The sequence below is a fragment of the Poecilia formosa genome, unplaced genomic scaffold (genome assembly GCF_000485575.1).
Source record: "Poecilia formosa unplaced genomic scaffold, Poecilia_formosa-5.1.2 Scaffold1, whole genome shotgun sequence".
In the NCBI taxonomy this organism is placed as follows: domain Eukaryota; kingdom Metazoa; phylum Chordata; class Actinopteri; order Cyprinodontiformes; family Poeciliidae; genus Poecilia; species Poecilia formosa.
Window position 1 is genome coordinate 2076202 of NW_006799940.1, and position 26540 is coordinate 2102741.

At 36.9% G+C, this 26540-nt stretch overlaps 2 protein-coding genes across 8 annotated transcripts in view; one reads left to right on the forward strand and one right to left on the reverse strand.

Moving 5' to 3' along the window:
- The window catches only part of LOC103131172 (regulator of G-protein signaling 6-like), a 65443-nt gene extending 41371 nt beyond the window's left edge, over window positions 1-24072 (forward strand). Inside the window, exons 2-17 of the mRNA XM_007542785.2 lie at window positions 2176-2272; window positions 5413-5463; window positions 6131-6237; window positions 7538-7589; window positions 10320-10384; window positions 10500-10576; window positions 11294-11375; window positions 11519-11593; window positions 11971-12072; window positions 12260-12321; window positions 13080-13190; window positions 14539-14664; window positions 19419-19605; window positions 20455-20544; window positions 21134-21187; window positions 21715-24072. Coding sequence (XP_007542847.1) covers window positions 2176-2272; window positions 5413-5463; window positions 6131-6237; window positions 7538-7589; window positions 10320-10384; window positions 10500-10576; window positions 11294-11375; window positions 11519-11593; window positions 11971-12072; window positions 12260-12321; window positions 13080-13190; window positions 14539-14664; window positions 19419-19605; window positions 20455-20544; window positions 21134-21187; window positions 21715-21765 — 1389 coding nt within the window. The 3' untranslated portion in view covers window positions 21766-24072. The remainder of the gene's footprint in view (window positions 1-2175; window positions 2273-5412; window positions 5464-6130; window positions 6238-7537; window positions 7590-10319; window positions 10385-10499; window positions 10577-11293; window positions 11376-11518; window positions 11594-11970; window positions 12073-12259; window positions 12322-13079; window positions 13191-14538; window positions 14665-19418; window positions 19606-20454; window positions 20545-21133; window positions 21188-21714) is intronic.
- The window catches only part of lama2 (laminin, alpha 2), a 149835-nt gene continuing 146729 nt past the window's right edge, over window positions 23435-26540 (reverse strand). For all 7 annotated transcript variants that reach the window (XM_016668171.1, XM_007542962.2, XM_016668150.1 and 4 more), the window contains 2 exons: window positions 26072-26291; window positions 23435-25989 (listed from right to left, as the gene is read on the reverse strand). In XM_016668171.1, the coding sequence (XP_016523657.1) occupies window positions 25805-25989; window positions 26072-26291 (405 nt within the window). In that variant the 3' untranslated portion in view covers window positions 23435-25804. The remainder of the gene's footprint in view (window positions 25990-26071; window positions 26292-26540) is intronic.

Genomic DNA, 26540 nt, shown 5'->3' on the forward strand with positions numbered 1-26540 from the left:
AAGATTTTCCAGCAATGTCCCAAAGGAAGAAGACCACAGAGTGGATGTAAAACTCTGGGAGGAGACAAAAACAATTTTTTGGCCTGGGGACAAATTTTGGAAAGTGTCACTGAGAATAAGGATGTCTTGGTTTCCCCCATGGACCTGACAGGCACAGGGAGCAGAGTTGATGTAGTAGGTTCAAAAATTTTACAACAATTTTATGTTTTGCCAGAAAAAAAAACTAGAAAATACTTCTGACGTGGTTGCAAAAGTACGCTGAGGCAACGTCCTGGATAAGTGGGATCTACATAAGCTGATAAAGAAACCATGTTTCCAGTTATGAAAGATAAATTTAAGTGGTGACTATTTTCATGGCTAGAGACTGTAGCTATGAGGAAAAGATTGGTGTAACAAAAAATGACATTTTCTGTCGGTTTATTGTATGTACAGTAACCGTCTCCACCGTTTACCTACTTTCACATTATATCCCTAAAGCTTAAAGGGTCACAACTCCACAGAAAATGTGCCGTCCAACACATTTGGTGAGACCCCAGTGAATCTGAATGTTTTCTCATTAAGAGCTTGTTGTATGCATGTCTGAGTGCGCATGTTTGTGTTCCAATGAAATTTATTTTGATCAAGTGCACTTGAGGGAGGAAAAAAAACACAGATCCCTTTCTCATCCTCAGAGGTCAGCATTTGATTCAGGGTTTAAATATAGCTGCTGAGTGGTGTGTTAGTTTGCGATAGCTGTCTCCAAAGCGACCATCTTCTCACTTCCCACTCTCTGACGCAGACAAAAAGCATCTGTGCAGAGAGGCAGTGTCAACCTTGCAATCAAAACCAAAGTACATCAAAGTATCATCTCATTACTTCAGTGCAAAGTGGGGGGAAAAATGTTTTATTCTACATCTGTGTGCTCATTAACGGGCCACAAGCATGAACTGTTCATCTGAAATCCATCTTGTATCAGAAGGATGCCCGTATCTAAGCTGCAAATCACAGTTTGTGTGATGCTTATCGCTATGAAATGCTAGTACTCTGTAACCAAACAGAGAAGTCCAATTTAATTAGGAGTGTGTTGTATTTCAGAGCAAAGGCAATTGAGTTAGATTACTCTGTATATGAACACTCCACATGCTGGAACACGATTTTGAATTGAGAAGTTAATCCAGTTCAAAAGCCGAGATGGGCTGAAGGGTATCATTGTACTAAATGGAGCTAAATGAATCCAAAGATGAGGGGAAAAAACGGATAATGTTTATATTGATGAAATCTAAGGTATGATTCTAAGTGTTTATTTTTTATTGAAAAACCTCAGGGTATATAACTCATGAGCCTGAAACTAAAACAACAAATGAATATGAGAGGTAGACATGCTGCATATGTGAGATGAGCAATGGTCCCATAAGGAATATTAGTGTCTTTGTTTTGGGCTTTGCATTAGCTGCCTGTACTCTGCCTCATGTTTCAAGACAGTATTGTTTTGATAGTCTTTGTCACTATTGTTTTTAACGAGAATACAGTCCTCAAATTAAATTTGGACGGCCGATTTAGGAGTTAGCTAGGCTTAATGTGAACCGTGAACTAGGCGACTTTCATTTAAGATGAGTTCCCACCGTTCATCATCCGTCTTTGATCGAAAATCTCTATTTATGAGCTTGTGGCAGTGTGTGTGGTCGTTCAGTGGGAAAGGTAAACCGACCACAAAGATGACTTACAACAAATATGAAGCGATGGCAGAAATGTTCCTTCTAAAGCTGCTTCTTTTCCCTCACATAATCATAAAAGTGAGCAGGAGAGACATCTCCCTCCTTATATTCGGCTTTTCTTCTGCTCTACTAATCATGAACTTATTACCTGTGCACTAAATTAACAATTCACAATCAGACACCTAATGACCACAGTGTTAATAATGTATATGTCAGACTTGTAATTAGAGCATGGCTAACCAACAAAGAGACTAATGTCCTAGTTAAAGCATTCTGGCAGCGCTTCATAAAGAACTTCATGAAGTAGATTCTGTTTGTGTGTTTTACATGCGGCATGGTGAGGCTGAACTAAGGTGAAATGAGACCATTAAGCAAACGTGATATTAAATAGTAGCCCACTTAAAACATCCTTTTAACAATTTGGTTTGTTCATTTTTTAGGTGTTTCACCTTCTCAATTTCTTCTGTGTTTTTCTCCTCAGATTGAAGATATCGTCACTCTGATCCAGGACGAGACCGAAGGCGTGCCCATCAGAACCGTCAAAAGTTTCATGACCAAGATCCCCAGTGTTGTTACAGGTAAGAAATGGAGCGAAGAAAGTATTTGGCAGCAAAGTGGCAGAAATGACAGGGTTGGACTGACAGGCTCTGCGTGGTACAAACATTACCTGCAGCGATACATAACGGGATGACAGTAAGTGTCTGGTGAACAGTCAAAACGACATCCTGGGGAATGCTCAGTTCTGTAGTTCAGCATTTTTCTGGAAAGCTTAAAAGCTTTCAGAAACCCCCTTTTCTCTTTTTATTCCACTGTAATTTGTCAGATGGAACATGTTTTATCATTTTTCAATGGGTCACCATCAAACTGGCTTCTAGTCATAAAACAGTTCTTTTTTTTAAATATGGCTTTTCCAACAAAACTCACAAGTCAGCTGTGAATAGTTCAACTTACTGCCCTGCTTTAAACCTGCCAGTTAGCCAAATTCTTCAACTAGGAAAGCTTACGCTAAATTATTGTGCCAAGATTAACACTTTTTTTTGCACACTCTAACATAAATTCAGCAAATGTTCTGTAAATTAAAAAGAAATTGTGGTTACCTTCCTATTTCTCGTTGAAGTGCTTTCTGAGTTCCTAATGAATTAATTGGACATAATTGAGATTTCACAAATATCTCAAATGATTAAGCCATGGCTAGAAGATGATTATTTAAAAGACCAGCTAGAGGAATTTGACTAAGTCCCACAACTTGACAAGTTACATTTACATTTTCACTTCTGTGAAAGAAACATATGATCTTTGTGTATCTTTGGAGCCAAAGTGGTGGCGCTGTCAAATGTGACATTTTCCTACAGCAGCTAAAAAAAGAGTAGTTGGGGAAATGAGCTGAAGCCAGTTTGGTTTCCAGTTTGGAACCAAATGTTTAAGATGACTTTGGAACAAAATATGCCAGAAGTTTATGCTGTTATGTTTTTTGAAATGTGCAGATCTATTAGTTTGGTTTCGATAAAGATATCAAAATGCAAGTAGCTGCTGATACAAACATTTACCCAATTAGAAGTCATATTGTTTATAACGTGATAAAACATAAGGTCGTCATTTGGACTTGGGGATTTATTTACTTTGTTATATACATAATGAGTGCTGAAACAGAGATGTTGAGACGAAGGGATGAGCTGTAGCAGACATCAATGTGAAGCATTTATTCATTCATGAACTGTGGCGCTGCTAATCTGTTTGTGTGTTCTTAACATCATAGTTAAAGTCTGATATTTCAGTTTAACTAATCTCTTTATTTTAGAAATTGTGAACATCCTTACCTTTGTCATTCCTCTGACAAGCTGCCAGTATTTCCATACTCTACATGTTCTATAGCAAATAGATGTTGAAAGCCCAGAACACTCAAAGTATTTTTTTTTAAATAATTCTTTTGTTTGCTGAAGCTTTTTTTCCTGCTCCTCTGTAAAACAGTGAGTCTCAATGCATGGAGTTTTTTCCTTTATTTTCACTGCAACAGTCCAACACAACTGGGAGTCCTTCAAAGTTTTGCAAAAGGCACAAACCAAAGAGCTATGTTTTTCTCCTTCTCAATGCTGAAGTGACAAGTTCTGCTTGAACATTTAAACTTTTTGCTTGAGGTATTGCATGTTCCGTCTGGTTTTGAATGCTGAGCAGCTGGAAGGAGTTTTACTCTTACATTCTCTTTAAATTTTTAACAGTTATAATGTGCAACTGTGGCAACAAGTTACTGTTTTTAAAAACCCCACATGAACTTCAACCTCGAATCCTAGAGGAGTTGTAGTGGGGTTTCATGGATGCAGAGCGAAATCAAAGAAAAGAAAGAAGTTCAAACCATCTCTCCCATCGATTATACCTCCGACTTTCTTTCTACCTGAGTTTCTAACCATACAGCCAAATGAAGATTTAACATAGAGCACTGCTTGGCAACATTTCATTTCCATTTGGAATAAATGAATTATTTTGATTTAATTTAAATTTCTAGAGAAAATTTGCCAAAATATGAGCTGCAGCAACACAACAAATCGGATGTGAAGCTAAGGTGACATAAACTAAAACCTGTTTCTATGCCATTTCTGGCAGTTTAGGGATCATGTGTCTGGATACTTCACATGGCAGCAAATTGGACATGCCATGATGATTATAAAGGGATTACATCAGTAAACACAGAAGAGAAAAGGAGTCGGTTCAACCAAGGAAATTAAAATTAACATCTTATCAATAACAACAACCAACAAAAAAGAAGCAGATGTTTAGATGAGCCACACCGTTTCACTTTAGTTACATTTCATTCTGGTTATGTGAAAGCTCTGCACCTACTTCACAGCAAAATATCTGCATAGCTGAAGAGAAGGTGGGAGGACAACATGTAATTAAGTGTTTGGGAAAGAAACTGCAAGAGCAGGAATGGAATGAGTAATGTCCTCCTACTATGAAAGGACCCTTAAGCAAGGCAATCAACTTTCATCTGCTTCAGTGCTGTCAGCGTTTAAAATGTGTAAATTCAGTTTAAAATCAGATGTAAAAGCTTGTGGGAATGTATGTCGGCCACCTTGTCAGTAGGATGTTTGGAAATCGCAGGAATGATGCATTGTGGGAGGCTACGAAGCATCTTAAGCAAACAATGGAAACAAAGAGAAGCTTTTAACATTTCCCTGTTTTCTGTGTCATTGTCTCAATGCAAGATGTATTACCCAATATGCCATGAGCTGAGTGTATCAATAAACACAATTACCACAGCAGTGGATGAATGTGTAGAGAAGAAGCTGGAACGTTTGCATCCATGTGCCTGAGCCTGGGAAACTAATGAATGATGGGGAATTAAACGGCATCTCATTCAGGAGAGCAGCAGGCAAGCAAAAATGAGATAATTTTCTCTGGGAGAAACAAAAAGGCTTTTTAGGCTTTAGGTTTGTCTAGGTGAGGGATGCACATTACAACATATTGATCTTGTGTGCATGAAATCTTAAGGAATTATTTCTGCTGTTCTTAATACGCTAGCGTAATAGGATTATTCATCTTTTTATATATTTTCCTCCCTTTTTCTTCTTCTGAAATTGGTTTAGGGATATTAGAAAACTCCCAAGAGTAGCCAAAGTTTATTTAATTTAGCTTCTTTTTGTATTTTCTTTTGCCTTTTAGAAAAATGATTTAAAATTATTTTTTAACTATGCAAATCACATGGTTTAATTTTTTTATGCAGGTGCAGATATAGTACAATGGCTGATGAAGAATTTGTCCATAGAGGATCCAGGTATGCTCACAAAATGATATTTGTTAATAGTCAATGTGACACATAGTGTTTATGTAAATACTTCAAATTTGAAATGTCTAAAATAAACAAAACATTCATGGACTTTTGAATGTTTGTAGAATCTTTTTGTAGATTACACAAGTAGTTTTGTCTTTAGGTCATGGGGTTTTACATAGGAATATTGAAGTATTTTCCAAGTTTGCATAATTTTGGAAAAGATTTTTTCCCTATTCAATTTGTCCATAGATGCTTTGTCTTAAATCGTCTCCTCTGCAGTAATATACTCCTAATACATTTATTTTTTGTGTGTCAAGAATTGCTTGAACGAACGGGGAAAATGAACCAAACTGAGACATTTTATCATTAAAATGCACACAAACCCTGAAGTTAAGAGTTCAACGTTATTTAGTGATCCAGGAAAGTAATGATGATGATTTTTGTTTAATTGACCACAGCTTTGTTTAATAAATCAGCACATCCCAGAGCAGAAAGCTAAAATAAGTTCTTTGTAGATGCCTGGAGTCTGACTCTTATTTTAAGCTCTAGCTGTTAATGACTGTTCAGATTTTTGTGCTTTAACTTTGTGTTCACTAAGAGATCACCACGTTTTTAGATTTTGATTTAGATTTTCAAAGGAACTCTTTGATTAGCATACTTTTTTTTTCAGCTGAGGCCATGCACATCGGGAGTCTGATTGCAGCTCAGGGATACTTTTTTCCCATCTCTGATCACGTCCTGTGCCTCAAAGATGATGGAACTTTATACCGCTTCCAGGTAAGAAGGAAGATCAATTATGCAATGGAAATATGAGAGCAGAAAGAAAATGTGCCTAACCTTAACAACAAGGTCATTGTTCAAAGAAAAAGTAACAAGATAAAAGTAACAAGATAAGAGGCCTTTGCCAGGAGAACAAAGGCATATTCAAGAGGGCAAACATATTTTTACATCTGATATTGTGTAGATGTACTCATATTAAGTTTTGAACATTCAAGAAAACATTTGCATTTAATAACAATTCCTTATTGCACTTAAGTTTAGACATGATAATTTTACAGCAAGAATCTACAAAATATTACACCACAGGTATTAAAATATTAGTTTTGCAACTGTTTGATGCAATGCAGTTGTTTTTGTTGAATTTAAAATATGTAGGACTTCTCTAAAATGTTGCAAAGTTTTTATTGTCTATTAAAACATATTTTAAAGAGCTTAACATTTTCTGCTTATGAAAACATAAATGCATGCAAACACTGCAAAAAAGGAAGTCAGTCGTGAACCACAATCTGATTCAGAACTTAAAGTCCAAATATCCATTCTGTTGCATTAGTCCAAATTTTAAGTTTTCAAATGAGTTGCACAATAATTTCCATTTGAAGTTACACTTTTTTGATGGATTTTGATTCATCCATCACAGATGGCGGAGGCAATAAAATCACAAATCCTGTTTTGTTTTCTTGCATTTTATGATGCAAAAGGGAAATAACTTGTGTACGTCCTCAATTATAAACCTGCATGAGGTAAGATCAGAGTTATCTCTGTGAAGCATGTTCTTTGTTCCTGTAGAGCTTTGTTGAGAACAGGAGCAGCAGTTTAATTAAAGCAGACAGCAGTGCACTGCGGTGCTTTGACCTTCATTCTTGTCTTTCAAAGTGAAGTGGAGAAGCAGTCAGTGTTGGAGGAGGCCAAAAACATTAATAAACGACATCAATAAGGACTCAAGTGAAGCAAACAAGCCGCAAGACAAAGAACCACATAATAAAGAAATCAAGAGACGAGACTCACAGTCTCACCCTGCAAAGAGATTCACAAACCTTTTATACAAAAGACATCAATGTTATTCATCAGGATGTTTTTAAAGAACACATGGTAGTGCATGCACATAAGTCAGTTCAACCCGTTATTCTCCACACCATATTGGCCCAGATTTTAATTATTTTGTTGTATCTTATGTATCTGATGATGTCACAGTAAAAAATTATAAATAAAGGTGATTGTCATCTCTTTGGTTTTCCAAATATTTTTGGATTGTCTCAATGTCTGGATCAAAACTGATTTTCTTATTGTTTTGCTTTAGGCGCCATATTTCTGGCCATCCAACTGTTGGGAGCCTGAGAACACAGATTATGGTAAGAATTGCTTTAAATTGTAATAAATTTCAATTTCCTAACTTATAATGCTATTTTTTTTAGCATAACCTTTTTACAGGTGTGACAAAAAGGCTATGTTGCTAGAAAAAGGACTAGCTAAATAACTCAAATGTTCTTCAAATATTTTAATTTTACTTCATTTGGATATCTAAATGCTTGAGCTTCACTTCTTTGAATAAATTAGATCTGATTGATTCAGTTTTAATTTGATATGTTGTGCATTAGCTGTAATTTAAAAACCAGGTATTTTAACATTGTAACAAAATGTTAAATACATTTACTCATCATAAGCCTGGAAGACAATCCCAAGATACTTTACTGTTAAATGTTGCTGCACCACTTTGTAAAATTACACTGGAATGTTTTTAAATATTCGAAAGAAATGGTGGAGACAGAAGAAATGATCAATTTTTTAATTGATCATTTCAATTATATTTTATTTTAATGAAGTACTTTAAATTAGCCATTTTAACGCTGATATTCTGCTGATGCAGTTTGTCCTTATTAGTATGCAAACACTTAGCTTCATTAGGCTTTAAGCTTCAGAAGGAATGAGTTTGACTCTCACAGGATGCCATCATTTCTCTATGATCAGCGGTTAGAGCAGAACTACTTCTGCCTAAACAATCCTCGCTTTCACACATTCCTCTTACATAGTCTCTACATGGTTGTACTGGTGCTAAAAAAATGTTTATAGCATTGGACTTTTACATTTTGCCACTTAACCATAACTTCAATGTACTGTAGTAGCTTTTTATGTGGTAGAGCAGTACAAAGTAGTACTTTCTATATTCAAATCTATGTTTGTCTTTCTAAACTGTAGCTAATTTAAGTGTGGATAAACTTTAACAAACATACTGTATTTTTCGGACTACGAGCCGCTACTTTCTTCCTAAGCTTTGAACCATGCGGCTTACAGCCCGGTGCGGCTTTTCTGTCGATTTTTCTTCAACCACCAGGGGGCTCTCTAGCAGGAAGTGAGTCATTGGAAGTCAAAATTGGAAATCCTAGAAGAAAGAGCTAATTTTCATTTAGAACTAGCATATGCTAGGATCAGGCACCACAGAGAAATTTCTTCAAACTCATATGATGCAGCTTTTAAGTTGAAGGCTATTGATCTGGCAGCACATAGAGCCGCTGCACGTAAAGCTCGGCGTGAACGGATCCATGGTTCGGCGATGGACACGGAGGGCTGCGCCCTTAATAGCACATTCATTAAGGATGCGGCCCTCTGCTGTGTCCTTGAGAGCAGCGGAGATACCAGCGGTTCATAACCAGGTGCTGCTTATATGTACGTTTCCAGTTTTTTAAAATTTATTTATATATATTTTCTTATTTTATTTGTAGGTGCAGCTTATTGTATGGTGCGCTCTGTAGTCCGGAAAATACTGTATATGGTGGTGCAGTTTTAAAATGTTTCAGTTTTATAGAGGTTTCTAATTAGCCTGTCAGGATTTTGTTTTGTGTTGTTGTAACTTGAGCATCTGGCTGCTTCTACAGTTGCTTCATGATCCTTAAATTACATTTTGCTTTTAAACACTGAATGTATTTTAAAGGCTAGTTAAGACTTATCAAATTAGAAACTACATGCATTACAGATAATCACAACTGTGTGCTAAATAAAGATCCAACCCCACTCAAAATGTATTAAGGTTGCATTTAGAGCATCAAGACCCCATTTAGAGGTAGTCTGCAATGAATTTGTCCAGGTTAATAATCAGTCTGATTTCAGATGTTTTTTATGTTTTATTTCAATTGCAGTTTTCTCAAAATGTGTTTTTAAACAGCTTTTAAAAACTGCTTTAATCACTTAAATCACTGAAGATTTAACTTTTTAATATATGCAACCAAAATAAATGTAGTTGTTTCAGTTGTACTGACAACAGCTAAAAGCCTGTTGAAGATTCATGTCATTTTAATGCTAAACCTGCTATGCTGAACTTACCAGTATGGTGGGAAAGAATGGCAGAAAAGTTAAATGTGTTGGTAGCATTTCTTATGTAATTAAATGCTTGTAATTTTACAGAAACATGAATAAATCTGCTCGCGCTTCTCTTGTTTGCTCAGTTAACTCTTTGCTTCAGGCTAAATGTTTGCAAATAGAAAAAGTTACTAAGGTCAAGTCTGCAGCTGCTCGAAAGGATGTTTATGGCAACCATAGATGCATGGTGAAATAAGAAATGTGAGCAGAGCTTTTATAAATAAATGTTGTGAACATTGTTTTTTTAATAGTAGTTGAAGATGTATTTTATTGTGTTGTCATGGTACCAATATTTATAAATTTCTTATTATTGGTAAAAATGTATATATAATACAGGTAGAATAAAAGGTTCCCAACTTAATTTGTTTTAATATACATGCCTATAAATTATTTAATAGCAAATCTAAATGTAAATACAAAGAAATGTTTATTGAAAAACACTGAGACACGGCCAGCACTCCTGTAATAATCAATCTCCGTTTCACCTCCTGCACCATGTCACATGGTTCATGGCTTTGGATGAGGGTTTAAGATTTTAGAGTATCTTCACATCCTAATAGTCACAAAAATCGTCAAACATTTTCACACTGATGATTCTCTGCTCATCTACTGGTGAGAAAAGGCGCTCATGAGCCATAAGTCTACACTGATAATAGGACACACATGAGCTGCTGGATTATGTGGATGTTCCACTGATAAATTCCTGGTTTTAAACCGTCTTTTCTCAGCCATCTACCTGTGCAAGCGGACCATGCAGAATAAGACGAGGCTGGAGCTGGCAGATTATGAGGCAGTAAGTGCAGAAACGCTCTTTTAAGTTATAACTATTTTTGTTTTGAGCAACCTTTAGGCAGGTGGACTTTACACCTCAGAGTTTGAATCTTGGTTTTATCATTTATTCCCAACAGGAGAACTTGGCCAGACTACAGAGGGCTTTTGCAAGAAAGTGGGAGTTTATCTACATGCAGGCTGAGGCGCAGGTCAAGTAAGTTTTGTCACCAAGTCGGCACATGAATATAACATGCATGAACTTCAGTTATTTACAGTAGAAATAGACAAATAGACATTAGGAGCAAGAAGAAATTATCAAGTATTTTCACAATTTGTCCGTATTGACAAAAAACACAATAGGAAATACACTTTCGAACAATCTTTAAAATACCTTACCCATTTAGCATGAAGGTGAAAAACACAAGTTGTGCCAAAGGCTGGAAAATTTCACAGATTTTATCAAAAAATTTTGAGCTGTTTTCTCTTCAAATATAACTAAAACTATCTTTAAACAAGCACTGGAAATATTCCACACACCAATAAGGCAATGATAATAACGTTGCAAAAGGATTCTATGGATTTAAAGAAGTTAGAACATCACACCACTTATTTGTTCAACCTATATTTGCATCTCCTGATTGCAAATGTTTAGATTTAAGCACACAGTGAGGATTCGTAACTATAGTATGTGAAAAAGTAAAGTGATCTTTCTAAAACCGTGTTGTGTACTTCAGTAATTGTACATGAAACAATACAATAATGCAGTTTTTTAACCTACACAATTTTCAGTTTTAAAAACTAAAACAATTTAAAATAATCCTTATTCTCATCACTATTCCTCTTCCATATCCTTGAATCCTGACTTGACTCTTTGATGGAATGAGGATAAGATGGAAGTTTTGTTTCCCACTGTGTCTCGTCTCACTTGCAGGATCGACAGAAAAAAGGATAAAACTGAGAGGAAGATCCTTGACAGCCAGGAGAGAGCCTTCTGGGACGTCCACAGACCAGTGGTGAATCTTCTTTTGACCAACTTATCCATTATCTGCAGACTCCAATTACAAACTTTACACTGTATCATTGCAGAAACTCCTCAGGTGCTGCATGCACTGCCCTTATTGACAGAAAAGAACATTTTATGTTTGTTTTCCTTCAGCCTGGATGTGTTAACACCACAGAAATGGACATAAGGAAATGCAGACGCATGAAGAATCCTCATCGAGTTAAGAAGGTACGAAGGAAAGCGTCTTTACACACAAATACTTCAGATAAATTTTAGTTAAATTGTAGTTTTTTGCATGTGCACACCCTGTGACCGAAGATCATTTCTCACATTTTGATATTTTTCCAGGAACCAAGTCTGTTTGGTGGTGCAATTCAAACAGAGCTCAAATCAGATGGTTGATTTTTGATGATCTTTCTGCTTTATTGCAAAAGTGCTTCCATCTTTAAATTCTTAAGGAAAGGGCGCTAAAGGTGGTGCTAGCCCAAGACGGCACTTATGTAAAAAAATACCCCACTAGCAATGTGAGAACACTCAAGTGCACATTTAATCAAATAACCTGCTTAGCTGTCTTTTTTTGTTTTATATATATGTATATGATCCAGTCAGTGTACGGTGTGGTGGAGGAGGGAACGCAGGCACAGAGTCCCATACACACTTCGTTACACCACTGCCGAAAAGGGACGAAAGAGGATGTAGAAAAAGAGGTAAGACTTTCTGCAAAATGGTGTTGGTGACATAATGGATACTCCTTCATCCTGCGTGGCTTTTTATCACAGGAAGTGTTGTGTTTCATGAAACGGTAACACAAACCAGAGATGGTCGCTCTCAGTAAAATCAAAACCATCTTAGTTTTAATCATACAAATAAATAAACAGAACTTTTTCTTTACAGATCTTATTTCTGAACACCCAGCTCGATCGTCACTGTTTGAAAATGTCCAAAGTTGCTGAAAGGTAAAGAAACGTACCCCTCACAGACATAAAAACAGATATTAAAGAGCTTAGCCAGGTTTTTACAGTCTGCAGTTTCAAGGTGACTTCAGCTTTCCTCAGTAGGGAGCCAGTTTTAGTAAGTTTTTCTTATTTTCTGAATATTTGTATTCATTGAGCATATGCTATTTTCTTCTGTTACAACAGATCATTTAAAATTTTGATGCTCCAGCTCTTCCTTTGGTGACTGCAGTTATGTGCAGTAAAAAGAGGGAGAAAATAAACCTTTAGACGTGTTTATGATACTTGTGGGATAAAAGTTAGAGACTGCTACTACATCTCTAATGGTGCTACTTCTGCTTCCACAATTAATTTGCGAATTCAGTTTTGAAAGCGAAATGTTTCTTTTTTTATTTTAGAGAAAATTGTAAGAATATCCAGAATGGGTTGGTTACAGTGACACAAGACGGACACTTATTCTGAAGTCATTATTACTTTGTGAAGTTATTTTTTCATAAATAGTTGATAACAGAGGAGTGCTATCAGAGATTCTTGTACATTTTCTATTTATTTAAATTTTCCTTCAAGTGACACTACTGTGTTTTACATCTGCATTAACCACGTTAGTACATATATGCTTTTTAAGGAAGGAGTTCAAGATTTGATTTTAGTATCTTGCCAAATATGACACGACATAACACAGTGGGAGTTTAGTAACCGTATCAGTGTTTTATGATCTCCTCCTTTTGTGTTAACCCATGTGTGTTTTTTTTGTACACCAGCCTGATAACCTACACAGAGCAGTTCATGGAGTATGACCCGTTTGTAACCACACCAGAACCATCTAATCCTTGGACCAGTGATGACCCCAGCCTGTGGGACCTGGAGATGAGGTACAAAAGCAGAAACATCAGATTTTGCTTAAAGGCATTTAGTATTCACAGAAACTCGGAAAAAACGGTTTAATACATCTGTATGTTTCATATTCAGATGTTTAAATTTAGGTTTTAAATTAACCAAAAGAATTGAAACTGAACTATTTTTTTTATGATGAATAACTCAAAATGAATTAGACAGAGCTCCTAATACTAAAGTCATTTTAAAAAACCATCTCAAACATGTGGGGTTTCTAAGTAAAATTGTTTTTTCAAAATAATAAAACATCAGAAGATGGTGTTGGAGCTCTTCAAACCATATCTAAATTCAATATTTAGTGCCCACGCTATTGCAAAGACCTAGTGAAAGGCACAAAGCCTTTGTTTGAAATGATAAAGTTTTACCACTGTAAACCTTTGATGAATGTACAGCACCTGTAAAAAAAATTTAAAAAAATTTTTATGTTGCATTTTTGCTTTTTCAATTCATTAAATGCTATTTGTGTATTTTATTGAACATGATTGAATTGCAGGATAAAAGGTAAAATGCCAGAGGGGGTGAAAACCTCAGATTGTCTTGATGTAGCTGAACGACGTCACGTTGGAGTAATTTACCTTCTATCTAGAACAGAATAGGAATAAACAAGCAACTAGAATATAGAAATACAATGTATGTGCAGCTATGAATAGCACAATACCTATTGTACCAAGAATAGCATTGGATAAGCTAATGAATCTTACACTTGAAATAAAATGCACTCAAATGCTTGTATGTATTTACTATGTGTCCAGATGTATTTATTCAGACTCTCTTGTTTAAATTGTTTTTGTTGCTTCATCTGACTTATCAAAGATGTTGCTTTCTGTTCCAGCAATTCACAAAGCCATGTGATGCTACCGATAGTTTGCTGAATTATTAATGAAAGACACAGGAAATGTAGTGGGTGAACATTACTCTCAACAAGTTGAACTATGCTCTGAACTTCTGGCCTCACTGAGTAATGAAGGAATTAATTAGAGCAGACACATAATCATGAAACCTAATGCATCTTAATAATTCATCCAAATCGATTAAAATTCTGCACAGGACAATATGTTCCATGTAGAAATCTAAGCAATGTGATTCCTGATTAACGTTGTCATGTGGAGCTTTGCAGTCACTAATATTCCATCAGCACTAAACCTTTGTCACAATACAAACACATTTTTCAACTTGAATTTTTTCCGAATACCCAACACTCAACCTTTTCTTTCAGATATCTTCTTCTTCTCTACCCCACTTTTTTTATTAATCTGTTTTTTTAAAAGATGGATAAAGTCTTTAAACTATTTTCATTTTCTCTCCACCCTCTCTCGTCTCTCCTAGCAAAGAACCGAGTCAGCAGAGGGTGAAGAAGTGGGGTTTCTCCCTGGAGGAGGCTCTGAAGGATCCGGCAGGACAGGATCTGTTCCTCAAGTTCCTAGAATCGGAGTTTAGCTCAGAAAACCTGAGGTGAGTCAAAACATTGGTAAGGAATTTGTGGCCCAGCTTTACTTAGAAATTGAATTGAGTTGAGCTTTATCATGATTAAATATTAATAATTTGCAAATCAAAGTACTGATTGAAAATCTTTGGTGAACCATTAATATACTATGTTGATGATATTCTGCTTTTACTTTGATTGGATCATTGTCTTGAAAGATGAAATTTTGTCAGGCTTCAGGTATGAGAGAGATTTGATTACATTTAGAGTCATTATGATGAATTTAATCACTGTAAGTTGACTGAGTTTACAGTAGAAGTTGCTTGTATTGGTTTACATGACCAATGGTTGTGCCGTTTGTTAAAATGTTCTCATAACGTTGGTGTGAGCACACACTCTTGGGACAAATGGATAATTGTCTTGAGTTCCCAATTGTGAATAATCCTTGTTGCATTCTTCTGTATTTAAAAATAAACATCAACGGCTCTAAATATTCTGGAGCTCCAAAACTTCAGCCTTTAGAGAACAACTCGGCCTCAATGGCGCTGATAGTCATCTGAAGAGCAGCTCCTCGCTGAAGTACAGTGGAAGAAGTAGAGCTCATTTTTTCATACTGTTTTTGCACATTGGCATTAAGATTGTGTTGTTAGTTGTTGTTTTTTTCCACTCAGAGTGTGTCTTCACCTCCATGTTAATGAATGCGTTAATTTCAGAGTAGCTGTTTATTGATTTGCAGAGAAAATATTAAATTCATCCCTCATTTAGGCATAAGGATTTACACACAACATAACGCTTCGCCTTTCATGCCCTCACAGCAGCAATAAATGTTTGTGTTTTTGTAGCGTTAGTTGGAGGGAAGGAGTGGTAGAGATGAACTACTCCAGTTGGGGATGTTGATGCCTCTGAGCCTGATAAAACCCAGAGATGCACACACAGCAAGATGGAGAGGAGCGATATAGACCTGTTCAACCATCAGCGGTCCCACAAGAATTCAGACTCCAGCCTCTAAACCCTTAATTGTGTTTGGTTTTATGAGGGAACTTTTGGAGCATTTCTGGAGAAACTGAGAGTGAATCAGAAAAGTAGACCCCAGAGGTGTTTCTCTCTATCTGTGGACTTGCTAAGGCCGTCCACAGATCAATAGAGAGAAAAAAATGATATTAGAGGTCGTCATCCTGTGGCTTTGAGATACAGCAGTTGATTAACGGTCTTAATTGCTTGGAAGTTTGTGGAAGTTTTAGAAAAATATATGCTCTAAACACATTTGTTCTCATGTTATTTTAAATATATTTAACTGATTAGTCTAAATGAGCAAACTTTGTTTTAAAAATAACAAGCTTATGAAAATATAGTGTTCTCTTGTGATGTACAATTTACTGTTATAAAACTACTTTTAGCTTGAGGAAAGTGAAAATTATCCAAAACATTTCAGTTAAAGATGACTTGTAGGAGTACAATGTAAAATGCAGTAACCAGAATCTGCGGCTGATTTGTTTGTTTTTTTATATATATGTATATAAAGTTCTGAACTTCCCATATAGACTTGGGCCAACTTCGATTTTTCTTTCTGAACTATAACATAGATCTCAGAACTGAATTGAAAACCTTTTCCCTTCCTGTTGTGAGCAGTCCTTCATTATTTATAATAGGTGTTGAAGTGACCTTGAGGAGCATGAGAAATAGTCGTGTATTCATATTTTAAAACAAAGACAAAATCATTGTAAAGTTCTTTGACATTTTACAGTAGAAATGAGTACAGCTGGCATTGCAAAAACAGAAATGTCCATGTTTTAAAGGAGAATACAGATCCTTACCTTAACACTGACATGTCTAAAAGGCTGCCAGTGTTTCAGAATCTACTATGTTCCAATGCAGAGTGTTGAGAAAAATGATTATTTTTAGTGTTTAATACAGTTTAATCTTTTTGAACAAATCTTTAAACTTTGAACAGGTTTCTGTTAGTGATTTGGAATTAAACTATGGCTGGGTAAGTATTCCAAGGAAAATGGGGTGATCTGTAGAGCTTCTCCTTGGACCCCTGTGGTTGTAACACATAGGACAGGAGGCCATGGATTAACATATGCAGGAAGGTAGAGGCCAGTATCATTTAAATTACCTTGGGAAACAGGACCTTGCCGAGTTCACAGGAGATCAGAACCCTTCTGTGAACATCTGGGTTGTGTGAACATTTTAAACCACTAACATTTACCTTACAAGATATTTTTCTTAGTTATAGATAGCATGCTCTGACTGAAAACTGTATTATTTCTGACTGTTAGAATTAAATGAAATGTTTTGTTTAGTATTAGAAAATTACTCAGGATTTATGCTAAATGAGGGTTTTGGAAAATGATTGTGTTAACTTGTATACTTAGGATTGAATATTATGTTTCATAGGTTAGAAAAAGGAATTTTACCTCATTTTGTTCTGTTGATTTTATGTGTTATTTTTGGTTTAAGGCAGGACTCAATCTTTTGGGGTGCTGAGTGCAGAAGAGCAAGACTGGGTTTGTTAACATAAACTTTCCTTAAACTAATTACAGAATTTAAGTTTGTTCCTGAGAATCTATGTAGGGAGAGATAGCGGGAGAGACTCCGGGTTTCACACATATCTGTGAAATCCTTTTCTCTGTATATCTTTTATTTAGATGGTTTTAAAACCACAGGAGTTCAGGACGAGGCTCTCCTCTTCGTTTGTTAAACAAAAGAGCAAATGGCCTTTGTTCACAGCAGTAAATTAGGGGAAGTTCTAAGTTTTTCTGGGTGTCCAAGGTAGCTTCCAGTTGGTCAAGCGGAGGTACGCCTTAATTGAATATATTAAAAAGGAAAGACACACCTACATTATAAAAGTTCGCGACCTGGAGTAAGAAGTCAGATTGCTGCCACTATTTTGCCTTTTTTGCACCAGCTCTCTCCAAAGACGTGTCTTTGCCTTTTCTTTTTATCTTTTTGTCTCAGGTAATGAATGTATGTTTCTGTTGTTCTGCAGTTTTGTTGTTAATTCATAAGTTGTTTCTTATTGGATTAAACTCTGTAATTCTGTGACGTCAACACGCATTGTTGTTTTCCTTGTGGCTACACGTGGCTCGCCGAGAGGACCTGGGATCCAGAGGAAGAGAGAGAGCCAACTGTTTTCTAAAGTTAACTATTTTAGATATTTTCTTCCTTAACAAGAGGTTGAAAGCTCAAAATTATATAACAGAGCCACTATCTTCTAAAACTCTAGCTCCTTCTCACTTTCTTGCAGCCTGAATGAACCACAGGCATGTTTTGGCGTAATATGATACAGTTTCCTTAAATCTCTGTCCTTCCTCTGGCTTTATATTATTGCGGCAGGACGTGGGGATAAAAATACATGGTCTTTATTTCAAGATGGCTTGACTGTTACAATGCACTTTGTTGGTATCAGTCAAGCATCACGTCTTCAAGTTGCTCAAAATGTTGCTGCCTGTATTTTAACTGGTCCACACAGACATGAGCACACCTCACCTGTCATGTCCTCCTTTCACTGGCTTCCTTTATATTACAGAGCTCATTTCAAAGTGCTGAGGTCGTCTGACCAGCTGCTTTTAGTTGTTCTCAAAACTAGGCGGAAATCGGCTTCTTAACTTTATGCCTTTAAATATTAGATGGGCATCTTCACTTCCTGTTTATAAGTCTCTTATGAAATACATCCTGTTTTGCAACAGCTTTTTTGACCCAGCGTGAATTGATGTTTTTTATTGTCTGTTTGTGATTTGATTTTTATTCTTTATTTTGTCTTTTCTTTATACAGGGAAAATGTCTGTTTTTTTTTGTTTTTTTTAAAGTGCTTTATAAATAAAATGTATTTGAATTAAACACCTTATTGATTCTAATAGTTAAATTTGAGTCTTCATACTGCAGTATCATCCAGACTAAAGGGTTATTTGGCTCTGGAGCTTTTTCATATGGTGCATTTACCGGTATCAAATAATTCATTTCATAATTTTCATCAAGCTTCAAAGTGGCTGATCAGTGATCTGCAAATTGTTTTCAGGCATCTCTAAGTATTTTCTAAATGAAATGCGTTACAAAAACACATTTAAAAGCAAGAGGCTTTTATATAACTTCTCTTTTCCACTTTTTTCACCTGACCAATATGTCTGGTAGCAGCAGCAGCAGCAGCTCTAAAGCCTAAAACACACAATAAACACCAATCGCCTAAATGAAAGCGATGTAGACCTGACTCAGTCTCAAGATTTAATATAAAGGTGCTCCTGAGAGAACAGCCTCACAACGCGCATTAAAGTACACCCAGAGCCCGACAGGAGTTTAAATCGACTTTCTGAGCTTCGGTTTAGAGCAAGGCATTAAATGAAGAAGGTTCAGCACAACAACTACCAGGTGAAGAGGCAAAGGCTGATAATGACTGACAAGCGAATGCAGAGCAAGACAAAGTGTTAAGTTGCTCACCCTTGAAATGTCCAGTTTGCTACTCAGAGGACACAAAGGCAACAACAAGGACACACTCATAAATCACTCGAAACGTGGGGTTTACCTCTTCATTTGTTCAGATTTGAAGTAAAGGACTTTTATGACTTAAGGAAGAAATACAGATTAATTGAAGGAAAAAACTTTACTTTTGATTAAAGAGTTCAAGTAGTTGATGATTAGCATCTTCTATTCCCCTTGGTCTTCACTTTGGATTTTGAAAAAAGTACAAACTTTTGTTCAACATCTGTCAAAAGCAGCTTTAAGATAACGATAAAATAAACAAACTTGACCAAATTATCCTCTTCATCTTTTGTGATTTGCATCGCAGGTTCTGGCTGGCAGTGCAGGGTCTGAAGAAGGTCCCCCAGCAGGATGTTGTGCAGAGGGTGCAGGACATCTGGGCCGAGTTTCTGGCAGAGGGCGCACCCAGCTCCATCAACCTGGACTCGCATAGCTATGAAATCACCAGCCAGAACCTGAAGGACCCTGGGCGGTACAGCTATGAGGACGCCCAGGTAGGAAGAAAACAGAAAACTTGTAAAACACACAGAATATTTACTTGTTTTGGAAGTGGCACATTAACCAGATAAATAAAACAAATAACATCATGTAAACAAGGTGCATTACTCATTGTAAAGTTTTTTTAAACTGAGCTTCTCTCATGTTCCTGTGCAGCACAGGACAGAAAAACTCATCAAGCCAATTGATCCACTGATGGTTGAGACAGAGCTCTTCTGCATACTGATGTAAATCAAAGAATGGAAATGTCAATTTGTGACTTTTTTCAGCATGTCTGGTAAAGCAGACCTTAGTTTACATTTAACAATGTTGAGCAGTGCCTCTGGATTCTTTTAAAAAATATTTCAAATCAGACAAAAGTGGATCTGAAAGGTCCTGTGATCTTTGTAATATATTTAAAACAGATTTGTTCAAATGATTCATGTCAGATGTGTTTTCAAAGGATACTTTCTACAACATTGTCTGCCTGATTTGTCTGTCTTGCATGCTTCACCAGAGTTAATGAATTTCAGTTTGTATTGTGTAGTAATTTCTAGATAATATGCCTTTCTGAGAAATGGGTGAACCACTGAGTGTGGGGAGAAATATTTGAGGTTGTCTATCAAATTTCATTTCATGGTACAGATTCATAAAGGAAGACTTTAATAATGTTTACCCTACTGCTTCTTGCTTGGCAGTGCACTGAAACCTTCTTTACCCTGCAGAAATCCTGTTAAATTTCTCTTCTGACTTGGCCAGTTTTGTTTCTTGTTCAGTTATTTGCTTACAGTGGTTTATTACCCACACCAGAGTTTGTGGTAAAGATATTTTCTTTCATTCTCTGTTTCCTGTCGGGGTTTTTTTAGGACCACATTTATAAACTGATGAAAAGCGACAGCTATCCACGTTTCCTCCGCTCCAATGTCTACCAGGATCTGCTAATGGCAAGGAAGAAAGTGGGTGTTTGTCATCTGTGCACGGCTCATTTGTTTAGCTTGCAGCGCCTTGCAAACATTTGTCGTATTACATCCACACCACAATTCATTTGCATTAGCCTCCTTTATCCCGACACCTAAAATCCAGTGCAGCTGAATGCTGTCAGACATCACCTAATTAGTAATTATTTATTTTCACTTCTGTGTAGACCTTAGAAGTTTTAGACAAACCATCCCCATTAAAGGAAAAAATGGTGACGGCAGCATTTGGGATATTTTTCTTCAGCAAGTACAGGGAAGCAAAATATAGCCACATACAAGGAAATAATGAAAGAAAACATTCTAAGGAGATGTAAAAGGAGCAGCCAGAACTGGATTGGTTTAGGTCCATGTGTAAAGTGCAACAGCCTCACATGACAATCGTATAGATGCTCCATCCGCTCTGAGCTTGAGCAACATTCTCACCCACTAGATATTTAAAACTGACGCATCATATATGTTTTTGGTTTTCATTTTACAATTTTAATTACCTGGTGAGTTTTTGGCTTTATTAAATGAAAAGTATAACTTCACAGATTATTTTCTTTTCCTGCTTCCTATGACCCGGTAGCCTGAAACGGAGCAGGGACGACGCACCTCCCTGGAGAAGTTCACTCGCAGTGTGGTAAGAGACTTATTGCCTCTCCTGAAAATTAAAAACAAACCACAACAAGTTGAACTGTCCACTGCTGCTGTAGCTTTCAGTGAGAGGTAGATGATGTATTTATGTGTAAACTATAATGGAGGAGGGTTTTGATGTTCCATAGTAAAACATTCAGCAGATAAATGCATTTATCATATTTGCTGATATTTAAAACAAAGGAGGCAACACAATGGATTTTTACCTGAAGACGTTTTGATTTAGTAATTATAAATAAAGGGATTATTTCTTTCAATTTAAGTGTTTATAGTGATATAATAAATCTAAATATTTTTGCAACAATCGATTCTGTTTTTCATTAAATTAGTTCACAGTATAATTATTCCTTTTACCTTGCATCAAAACTTTTTGTTTACTTCCATTTTGTCGAGACGATCTATCGTCATCACCTCATGTCTGATACATAAAAACAAAAAAAACAAACAGTGGGAATCTGTGTCAAATAGTTTATACGGCACTGCGTCTCTCTCTTCCTGTCCCTCTGTATCCAGGGAAAATCGCTGACAGGAAAACGACTCACAGGCCTCATGCAGTCATCCTGACAAGGTCTGGATTCGGAGTAGGAGGAATCGTACCCAAAGCAGACGCTTACAGTTTAGAGCTTTAAGAACAGGACACTTGTGCGTGTAGCATCGGGAGGCTAGTGAAGGTGCCAAACAAGCCTGGAACTGCTGAAATGGAAACCCAACATATCTGGACGGCACCTCGGATAAAGGGAAGAGGACCCAGCAGCATGCAATAAGTCACCAGATCTGGCACAAAGGGAGGTGCTGTTATGATATATAGACGATTTACAGCGACTCTGCTTTGGAGGTTTCTGTTCAGAAGCTTGTGTCGAACAAGACTCTGCGATTTTTCTCTGACTACACTCATTTTATCATGGTAGCTGAAGAGGTTAATGCTGTACCTGTCAGTGATATTTACGTGGAATGCTCAAATGCTTTGACTGATGTCGAAACGAGACTTAGATTTTCGCTGTAGCTTGGTGTTTTATCTCACTAGGATATAAAAAGGGAAAGTGGAATGACGGGTTTACAGTAATCAACACTTGAAAACGACGACCGGTATAGTAGTGCATCAACATGCTACTAAACGCTGAAAAACTTTAGTGATCGTTTCCTCGACTATGGAACAAAAAGTAGAAATTTCAAAATGCGTCCTGCTCCTAATTTAAGCAAAGGACACGCCAATACTGGTTGCCATTATTTTAACGGTTTTAAGAATCATAATTGCCTCCATGTTGGTCGTAAAAATGCATTTTGTAATATACTTAGGGTGGACCCTTTTTTAACTAGCAGCTGTTGTTTTTACCCTCTGATACCAAGTAGAGAGATTCATTATAACAAAACTAATTACCAGTTATATGAAGCAGTATTTCTCCTTGATGTCCATCCCTTCTATATACTGTATGCTGCTGCAGCAGCATATACATGGCTGACTGTAAAGCAGGACCAGATTATGCACTGAGTTAATCTGCATGCAGTTTCAGTCAGCAGTTTAAATCTTCTCATTCTCCCATAAGTGACACATTTCTGGCTTTTAAGGATTTATTTTTTCAAGGGATGGAATGATGCATCAAACGGTAAGTATATATTTAAAAGACTCACGTTCGTAAATTGAACTGGTTCTATTTTTTTTAATCCACGCAGTATCAAAAATATACATGCAGGCTTACATTAAGCATACAGTCCCACCCATGCTGTTGGTTTTATGTCCAACAGCAAGTTTGAAATGTCAGGCAAATTTCTGCCTGGATATTTGACTGCTCCTCATGGCAGAGTTCATTTGAATTTGTTGGTTTCTGTGCACAGACTTGTAAGTATAATCCACAAACTATCCCAAAAGGCACACCAAAACAGTTGTGATGAGCAAACTTTGCAGACTCGGTGTACAGATGTGCTGGGAAATTAACCTGTTTCTATGAGTTCTACCAATTCTGGAAGTAGTGATTAAAAATCAGTCAGAGATATGACAGAAGCCTGTTGGTGGTGTATGTAGATGCTTATTTGAGCCTATAACTTTGATTTTGTGTGGATTAAATCTCTTCCTAACCTGTGCATCTAGTTCTTCACTGAAGTTGTGTCCTGTAATCCTTCAGTCCTGAACAGTTCAAATGACCAATTAAAACCCAAAACATTCCTCCTTATGTTAAGTGAACTGGACACAGAGGTTTTAATGGATGAAAGTCAAAAGACTTTGCCTTTTTTTCCCCCCTCTAGTGTTTTTAGACTTTTGACAACTTTTCCACCTACTCACCTTTCATGGAGTAAAATGTTTCCCATACCAGTCGATGCAGCGTGAACCCAGGCAGTGCAGTGAGGTCTTAAATTAACAAAAAATCAAAAATTAAATGCCCTAGTTAAGGGTTTAAGGTATTTTGTAATTTTCTTACACACCCAAAAGAATATTTTATTGGCATTATTGAGGAATCTTAATTTTTCCAATTATCTGGCCTAGTTGAGCAGTGACTGACGACTCATGGTTCAAACTGTCTGAAGGTTTCATAGAAGCTGAGGAATGAAAATGCTTACCTACACCTTGAAAAGTTCTATTCCTTGCATAATTAAACTTTGCACACTTTTAATACAGATGTGTACTAAAAGCCCAGTATTGAAACCACACATCTATTCATTCACAGGTGCATCAGTGCTTACTTGTCAGATTAAAAGCATTCCAGAAGCTCAAACAGCCGTGTTACTGTAAACCAGTTCTGTGGATAGATTGTATGCTTTCTTCTGTCTTCTAAACATTCCACTTCGAGCAGCCGCAGTGAAAATCTGTGGGCTGATGTCTTACCATCTTTTCATCCGATGTAAAGAGGACCATGATAATAAACAGGAATGCACAATGAAGATGGATTTTGAAACCTTCTTTAATTGTTCCAGATACTAATTCATTGGAGTATCCATGTAAATATAGCGGTAAGTGTTTGGTTTTCGACTATAGTCTATGCTTTGCTTTTGCAGAAGGTACATACTGCCCTCTGCTGCATTTGACCTGCAAGTGCAGGTAAAAGTCAAGGTTTTTTGTTACTAGGGTAACGAATGTAAAAATTGCAACTTCAATGTTATGCAAGATTTAGGAATATTAAATGTCATTTAATGTTATCACCTGTATATAGGTGACGAGTCGATCATTTTTAACACAAGGCTGTTGGAGGTCTGACTGTTTTTCTGTGAATCAGTAAATCTGCTTCATCCTGTTCAGGTAGACGGACTCTCACTCTGTCCAGGCCTCCCATGAGTGGGAAACAAGTTGGATGGAGACTGAGCAATTTCCACACACATAGCAGGTGAGGCTTGGTCACACCAACTATTGATTGGCTAACTAGTATAGAAATTCCCATACTTTTTATATGTACTGTCTTATAAAAGGAGTACATACTGCTTTTGCACATTTTGTCAAGTTAGAGTTGCAGATATCTAGCTGTTTTTTTAGGCATTTCTGTGAAAGCCTGACAAATCTCTGTATAAACACTGATTTGCAACAGCTGACTTTGCACATCTAGGCACTGAATGCTTTGCTCCATTCTTTGCAAAATGGCTCAATCCCAATCATTATATATATTATCAATGAACTACAAGTTTTGAATCTTGCCATTGATTTGGATCTCAATGTTGACTAGGACATTGAGGTAGACCATTTGTTGAGTCAGTTCTTTTGCAGCCTCCCACAGGTTTAGGACTTTAACACCGCCACCAATTTTATGCTTGCTGTCTCCAAGCAGTTTACTGAAGAGTATACTCTTCAGTAAAGACCTGAATTGTGGCATGAAGTTACCTGAGGCCTCTTATAGCTTCTGATTGTTTCTCTCTTTGCCCGTCTAGGTTTGCATTTGAGTCGCACTTTTCTTTTTCAGACTAAACACAGTTTTCATTTATAATCTTCTCGTCTCTGTCGCTGTGTTTCTTGGTTTTCATGACGCTTTTTCATATATGACTTCTACTTTGTAATTAAATTACACACTAGAGTTTTAAGAATAAGTTATTTCGGAAGGCGATTAGTGGCACTCCTTTATTTAAAGTTAACAAACCCAAGTTTTCTGATTTTATTGGTAAAACATTCTTAAAGCCATGCATGTTTTTTCTTTCACAGACAGGAACAATCAAAGATTTTGTGGAAAAATGTTTTCTGGGAAGCACTCAATTTTTTTCTATAGCCATGAAATCCAAGCAACTAAGTTCCAGTTAACTTACATATTTTCTAATCTCACCATATGGATGTCTTGCGTCATTATTATGATGAAAAACTCATCCATGATCAATCTTTAGAAGTTCTGTTTGTATGAGGAATCAAATACTGATATGCAAATAACAGTTCAAGTAAAGAGACGCAAAACATTCATATAATCTGACTAAGCAACATGGCGTATTTCAAAGTGTGGATTTTCACCCCTAATACTGCAAATTGTAACAAGGATCCTGATGCCAATAGAAATGATGCATAGGATAAATGCTTGTGGGACTTAAAACATAATTATAGATCTATTGGAGGTTGAACAGCTTTTGGTTCTTTGAAGTTGGCTGCAGATCTTTTTTGAAGCGGGGCTGTTCAGACTGCGTTTCCCTTTCATTGTTGAAACTAGTTTATAGGATTAGGGTAGTGTTGGGCAGCTCTGGCAGGACAGGACAGTGGCTGGACTCCTTTAATCTCCAGGGCCTTGTTGAACTGCACATCCATGGTCTTGGATGCCTTAGTGATCTTCAGGTTCTTCATACAACCTCTGAAGGATGAGCGGGTGGAAAGAGCTGCCTGGCGAACTCCAGCTAGGGAGAATGTGTTCAGGTAAGTTAAGTACATTAGAAATGTTGGCATCTTTACTGAGTTGCTTTTAGGAAGCTGCCATACCAGGATATCCTCCAACATAGATGGGATCATTGGTATCACAGGTGTTGGAGCGAGCGTTGGGAGACTGCGCTTGGCTCTTTACTCCATCCACCACCAGCTCCAGCCGGTGGCGAAGCTTGTTGGCAGTGATGTTGTGCCACTGGCCATCACAGAAGCTCCTGCCTTCAGGCACATGCTTTGCAGTGATTCGGCCAGCTCCGTTGTCGACATGGAAAAGGAGCTAAACGAAAGGGGAATTGGGGAATCGGGAAGGTTAGTATAAATTTCAGCAGCCGAAATCCGTATATTTCTGTCTGAGATGGTTGCCATGTTAAAATATCAGTCAGCTGTAGTCTTTCGCATACAGAAATTGTTGGCATGTGTGATTTTACGTTAAAGTGAAGAAGTAAGAGTGGTTGGAGCCTGACAGCGGGTCCGATGAATACACATTGTCAAAGTATAAATCTGTTATTAGGTTTTTCTGGCTAGC